Genomic DNA, 7,126 nt, shown 5'->3' with positions numbered 1-7,126 from the left:
TGTATAGGAGCCATTAGATAATGACTCTTTATCTACACACATATCATAAACCCTCTATGATGCCTCCAAAATCCGTAAATAATGGCCAACATTACGATAAACTGTTTTGTTACAAAAAAAATATTATCTGTGATGATGTTGTAATTGCTTCATAACTACATCAAAATCGATGTGGTTATACATTCAAATATGGAACATCTCAGAAAAAAAGCAATTCGATTTGATCTCTATTCTAATATCCATCGCGATGCCTTTTTGTTCGAAATGAAATGTCAATTAATTGAATTGAATTGTTAATTTTGACATATCTCGCATGTTAGTTTGTATCGAATGATACGGAAATAGGCCCCCGACTCTAGTTTGTCTGTGAATTTAAAAAAAACTACGAATGCGTGACATGCGTGAATTTTTTTTTTCATTTACCGCCATTTGACATACAGTTATCTTTTAATTAGTTAAGTATACAATGAATATGTTTTGTTGTTTTTAAAGTAACAATTGAAAAAGGTGCGTATAAAAACAGCGATAAAAATATTTCGGTGACGCCACCAAATATGCGCGAGTTCCGCCAAGAGAGCAAAGATGCTCAACGTTGGCTGTATTTTGTGTTAGTGAATATATCATAGAAAGTTTATAATGTGTGTGTAGATAAAATAGTGTATTATTAGGCATTAAAATACACGAGTGTGGGTTTAAGAAACGAGCTAAGTGATTTTCTTAAAAAGATCACACGAGTGTTTTAATGCCTAATTTTATTATGTAGCATACACATAAACTACTATTACGAATGGCCGTTGCCTTGCCACAAATGCAACTATGCATTTGTGGATGAGGGGTCACGATGACCTAAGCTGCTTGAAGTGCACGAGGCGTTTTTTTATGGCGCCATGCCATCTGGTGTCTGCCAACATTCCTTGCGTTTTGGAGCCTCCAGGGTTGTGCCGCACAGATGGTAAAGAGGCTTGATATCTTACATTGGCTCCATGGCAGAAGGTCTCTGTAGGACGTTGTGCCGTTTGCAGTCAAGATTGTGGGATTATGGGTTTTGAAGGTCAAGGAATTCGTGACGGACTTGGGTCAGCAGCTGAGGGTTAGGTGTGCCCCTTGGTCTAACAGATCTCATTGGCCATTCAGCGCGGTAGCGCTGCCGGTGAGATGGATACATTTGAACCAGGAACGATTCGTGAAGGTGATTTACTAATTTTATTTAACTTAAACTATTATTAACGTTTTATTTAACCGCTTAAGAATTTTTCATCGAGCGTGCTCGTGTCGCCGGCGGTACGAAGTTACACGAAGTTTTGTCTTGTTTATCAGACGCCGGCGAAATGAGCTGGATATTGTATGTCTTATATATCAGACCACGGCGGTTAAAAGGTTAATATAAAAAATGACTAAGCCTGTTGCGGATATAATCATTGGCTTGTTTGGGACGAAGCATGTTCCCGATTTGCATCTGTAGCTACCTGACGAAGCCTGCGTTGGATATCTTACATATAAACTGGATTATTTTTAAGGCTTTGTTTTGGTGATTCAATAAATTAATGTATGGTTTTTATTTAGCCAATGAAACACAGAACTATCAATCATACAATATGTATTTAATATAAGATACAGTACTTGTGACAGGTGGACAAACCATAGTATTTAAAATTCTTATAAATCACTACATTGAACAAACTTCAGGGTTCGAAATTAAATTAACATTCACTATTATTATGCCCAAAAATGTGATAAATAAATTGAGGTAGATTACCCACCAACTCGGGGTCAAAATTATAAAATAAATGTCGGATTCACCTTACAGGGGTAAGCAAATAAAGACACATTAGACATTATACTATATAATTAAAATATCTACAAATTGAATATAAGTAGTGCACACTATTCGGGATACAGGGTTCCTCATATAGTTACTATTGTATTCTCGTCAAACATTTACAATAAAGGAGAACATTCATATAATAAACGCATTTAATATAGGAAACAAGACAATCGCCCACCGCCTCCGCGTCCGCGAACCACATTACAGTCTAACGCAGTAATAACAATACTATACTATTTACATTCTACTCGCTCAATAAGCATCTGTCAACACATTTGGTTACTGGGCCTCGTCCGCTTCGCGGTCCTCGCGTGGGACCCAGCGTGACGAGCCCGTCTACTCGCCTCTGCACCGCGACTCCTACCGCGTCCATGTCCCACGTAAAACGCTCGTCCCTTTCGCACTTACATACTTGCCTGTAAGGGACGAATGCTTTACACATCGACATGAATGTAATCGTGCTAACTGGTCTGCAAGCTGTAATATGCTTCACAACATCTCACACTAACACGGAGCACAAACGTTACCATCAGATTTGTCCGTAAAATAAACAGGCAGTGATATTGTTCACCGATCTAATACATTAATGAACACAGTTGAAAGTCACGGAACATAAGTTTTATAAAAACGTTACAAATAGGGTTTAAATACAATAGAGTATAGAAAACAACTTGGACAAAACGCTATTACTATTCTGGTGGCAGTGGTAAAAATATAATCTTTCCTCACTTATGAATATATCAATGTATCTTTTCGATATAATTTCGTCCCTCGCCGCAGACAAGGTTTCAGAAAATATTTCTCTGTCTAACGAGTCGAATTCCTACTTCTAATCTAGGGGACCTAATTTTAATTCAATCCGGAAGTTATTTATGTAATAATTTATCGTTCATTTAATTTTACTTCCACTTGTATAAACGCCAATCCTTATAACTATACAGTTGTATAAAAGTTACAATGAGACGTGGATTGACGAATGACAGGTGGATTGGCGCGTTACGCCCTAAAATGTAGCAAAATCAAATTTGTACTTAAGCGTTTTCCTAGGCCACATACTTTTCGAGAATTTTGCCGATAACTGCGTTCATTCCCCGCGCGGTCTGGAGTTCATCTAACTTCACTGCCTTTCTTATTTGAGATCAAATATACAAGTCCATACTGTTAATCGGTTAAAACAAAAACGAATTTCGTCTTTTTTAGTTTTGGTGTCGAATTTCACTAAAAAAAATTAAATTACATTAAAAAAACGAGCCAATAAAATATGGCACTACGATCAGTGCTGGAAATAATTACGCTAATTTTAAAATTCAATAAAAAATAATCAGTTCATTGGAACGCTCCAATAAAGTCCTAACCGGTTTAAGGATAGCATACGATTCCATAGACACACCGACAATCAGGCACCAACTTGACTAATAGAGAAATTTTCCTATTACATCTCGGGCTCAAGCGCCTCCCGCATTTACTAAATAACACTCCGGCCGCCGTCCGCACGAGTGTCTCGGCGGCTGCTAGCTTGTCAAGTAAGATAACTCCCGAGACAGTATCGCACCTAACAACTGCCGGCCGGTCGCGCCGAGCCAACGCCCAGGCTCCTTACTCACGCACCTACGCCAGGACCATCTCACTGCTACGTCTAGCACACTCCTACACCGCAAGCGAGAATCGGAATGCGATGGCGTCTATTTATTGTTTCGTTTTACATTCAAGTTACACCATACGAGTATACGCACACAATTCACCCTAACTTAACAACTAGAGGCACTAACTAAAAATACTAGCGAGATCGTGTGAGCACAGAACACAATTTTCATTCACTTGTATCTAAATGTATACCTTACGGCTAAAAAGGCAATTCTGACAATTTATGTATAGTAACATCCAAAAGATTAACATCTAAATTCAGCTATGGACAATATGTCAAAATCATTGGCATGGTAGTTTGATAACTGACTACTTATTGCGTTTTCTGACCGTTTGTGTTTTACAAGTACACGATATAAATATGAACAACGCCACAAGTACCTAACTACTATTCGATTCACGAATAATAATGGAACACAATTATTGCTTTTATATATTGGATCACCATTGAGAACTTAGGTATATCAGAGCAGCAACATGAGAATTGAGAACAAATAAATAATAACCTTTGTACTAGCAGCAATGCTCTTACAGCAATACCACCTAATATTTTCGCAATACGGTTAACGGACTGGCTCTGAACAGTGTGGGCGATGGTACAGTCGCCATCAGATATATCCGAGCGGTCCAGGTACAAATACAAAAATCTGAACACGCCTCTATTGTCAAACCGTTAGAGTGCGTGCTCAGATATTGTTGAACACCGCTGGGCCCCGAGCCACTAGCACTGAACAGTGTGGGCGATACTGTTCAGTGCTAGTCCGTTACAGTTACGCTGCCGGTCTGGTTGCTCCAGATGGTATATTAAGCTTTTTATAAGGTAACTTTACGGTAGTCAACGCGTTAAAACCCAACCTAAAATGGGGGGGGCTTTTGAGAATTTTTAAAATTTCAGATAATCCACGTTAACTCCATCAAACTACCTTATTACTATAATATTACAATGGTAAGTATTACTGTATTTTTCTGCTCAATATAAAGTTAAATATTGCTAATTTCGATGCATCTCAATGCAGAATTTGCAGTCAATGTTTATGGAAAATACAATAATTTGAGGTTAATGAAATCTACTCACTTAATTAAGGCTGCTTTTCTATCAATAAAACATGCACATATACATGTTCAAGGAATTGAATTTAAATCGACGCGACAAACAGGAAGAAGTATTATTCAGGCGTAAGTAATTCTTATAACGTCACTTTTTGATTTACTCTTTTTTTCTTTTACTCTAGTTTAAAACATACAGTATGTATTCCTGTTCGCAGCGTGAGATTCAGTAATAAATTGAACTTGAATGTTAACGTATTGAACACCGGTCGTTACTCTAGAAAGTATCTTATCACAAAACGATTATTGCTAACAGTACTCGTGGCTGCCGATACGGCAGGATACAATTACATTTAAACACAACATTGGCAGTGTCATTTTGATCGGTCGCGGTCATATTGCAACTTTCTTTGTTACTTCATTTATCAAAATCATATTTACTAGTATCGACGCAATAGCAACCGCGACATAAAATTGAATATTACGTAGACAGTTGTTGATTCTGTAAAGCGTCATTGGACATCGCTCCGGCCGATTGGAACACAACGATGGACAGTAAATTACGTCCAATAATTGAACTCTAACCTAACAACTGCGAGTCTGATATGAAAACGGGTTTAAAAGTGAACACTTACGCGGATATCACACTGATACAGATCCGCTCGCCGGTCCGGTGTGTGAGCGAGACAGCACCATGCAGCGGGCGTGCGAATCCGCAACGAATGGAAAGACCGCCATAGCCGGCGTGGAGCCGGCGGAGGCACTTGGGCCGACTGGCGGCCGGCGCGCGCCGTCCAGCTGTCGGCACGCACTACGGCGAACGCGGGGCTCGCGGGCACTGCGAAGCGAACTCAAACATATTCTACGACAAACGAACTTTCCTATCCTAATATGTACACGTTGGCAGTGATACGTGCGCTGGTCGCTCTTACTCTACTTACCTTATAAAATATTCAGACTACTCCCGTCGGAACAACCTTTAAACTAAATCGTCTACGTCGCGTACGATACTCCGAGCCGAACTCCTTACGCGATCTATACACTTCGAGCTAAATATGTACACGTCTGTTCGTCCCGCCGTTCAATATCGTTATAAAAAAGTAAGCATCAGTCTTGTCAATAAAATTTTACCTCCGCTATCGATACTACGTCTAAAACCGCGGACCGTCGAATCTTTGGCGCGAATTTCCCCGACGCGCACACGCCGGGCGGAGAATCAACATCTGTCGGACCCGGCCTCTACTGAATCGGCGTCCCTACCGTTCTATGTACAAGTTAAGCTAGCGGACTCTTAACGGGCTAACGAACTACTTAAGCTCTCATAAACGGAGCGAGAGGGGTCCGACCGAGCGGGACTCTATTTGGAACACGGTCACACGGCCGGTTCCAGAGCTAAAGTCATTTCAACTATAATATACATCGAAAACGTTGTAACATTTTCGTCATAAAGCTAGAATGAACCATTGAGTCCGGGCGGCTCAGTCGGGCGGCGCTCGCCCCGCAGCCTACCGTCCGCAGGGCCAGAAGGCGTTGCCGCCGTAGGGGCGGCCCTGCTTGCGCTTGGCGGCGCCGGCGGGCGGCGCGCGCGCGGGCGCGGCGGGGCCGGGCAGCGGCGCGTCGGCGGCGCCGCACTCCGCGTCGCGGCGCAGCAGCTCGTCCAGCAGGCGCGCCGGCGCGCAGGCGGCGGGCTCGCCGGCCGGCGGCGGCGCGCGCCGGTACGAGGCGCAGAACTGCTCGTACAGGAGCACCTTGGTGGGCGCGGGCAGCGACGCGATCTCCACGCGCTTGATGCGCTTCGCCTCCGCGGCCGGCACCCACTCGTCCTCGAGCCTGGAAACGCGACATTCGTTACTGTCCGAGTCGTACGGTGCCACACCGAGGCGGAGCTGCAAACACAAAATTCGTCGGAAAAATCGGGCGCCAAATGTAGTATCGAAGCTAGAAATTATGTATTCGATCCCGATCGGATCGAATGAATCGCTCGCTCCAATGTTTTTGAAGCCGATCGTCGAATGTGAGCCTGCATTGTGGTTGCAGCGTTATTGGGTTGCGATCCTGGATATGATTAACGCATGCAATCTATGTAAGCGAAAGAAAATTGAAATAAAAGTAACTCAAATGTCGACATGGCACTTTTGGGCTAAATTTTCATAATAATTACAATATAAGTATGTATTAGGAAATGTTAATGCGTTGAACGACTACGACATGGACGAATGAAAATGGTCTTAGCTTTAAACTACATACTTAACAAACATCGGATTTAGAGGACAAAATTAAATGGCAGATATGTATAATTTATAGAAAGTATAAAAATGTAACAAAATAATGGCTCAATTCTCTTCTTCTTTATTTTAAAAGGACGTTTGCAACATACTAGTCACAATCTAGTAGTCATTTAAAATATGCTTTGTTTACGAAAACTCACACTTTATCATCATCTAAAAATAAATGCACTTACAAACAAAACTTGGAGCGATCATTAGTATTTAAAAAAAAGCAACGATAATCAAGTTTATCGATATACGAACTCTCTGCCTGTCATTAAATTTCCCGTCTGAAATCCGATGTCTGGTAAAAAGGAATGGCAACCCATACCTAGTTACTAGC

At 41.5% G+C, this 7,126-nt stretch overlaps 1 protein-coding gene across 3 annotated transcripts in view; it reads right to left on the bottom strand.

Moving 5' to 3' along the window:
• Positions 1–1,580: 1,580 nt before the first annotated feature.
• LOC133517308 (zinc finger protein jing homolog) overlaps positions 1,581–7,126 on the bottom strand; it is a 160,384-nt gene continuing 154,838 nt past the window's right edge. For all 3 annotated transcript variants that reach the window (XM_061850558.1, XM_061850559.1, XM_061850560.1), the window contains exon 6: positions 1,581–6,346. In XM_061850558.1, the coding sequence (XP_061706542.1) occupies positions 6,022–6,346 (325 nt within the window). In that variant the 3' untranslated portion in view covers positions 1,581–6,021. The remainder of the gene's footprint in view (positions 6,347–7,126) is intronic.

The sequence above is a fragment of the Cydia pomonella genome, chromosome 4 (genome assembly GCF_033807575.1).
Source record: "Cydia pomonella isolate Wapato2018A chromosome 4, ilCydPomo1, whole genome shotgun sequence".
NCBI lineage: Eukaryota > Metazoa > Arthropoda > Insecta > Lepidoptera > Tortricidae > Cydia > Cydia pomonella.
The sequence above is the reverse complement of the archived record's forward strand: the minus strand, read 5'-3'. Positions and strand labels throughout refer to the sequence as shown.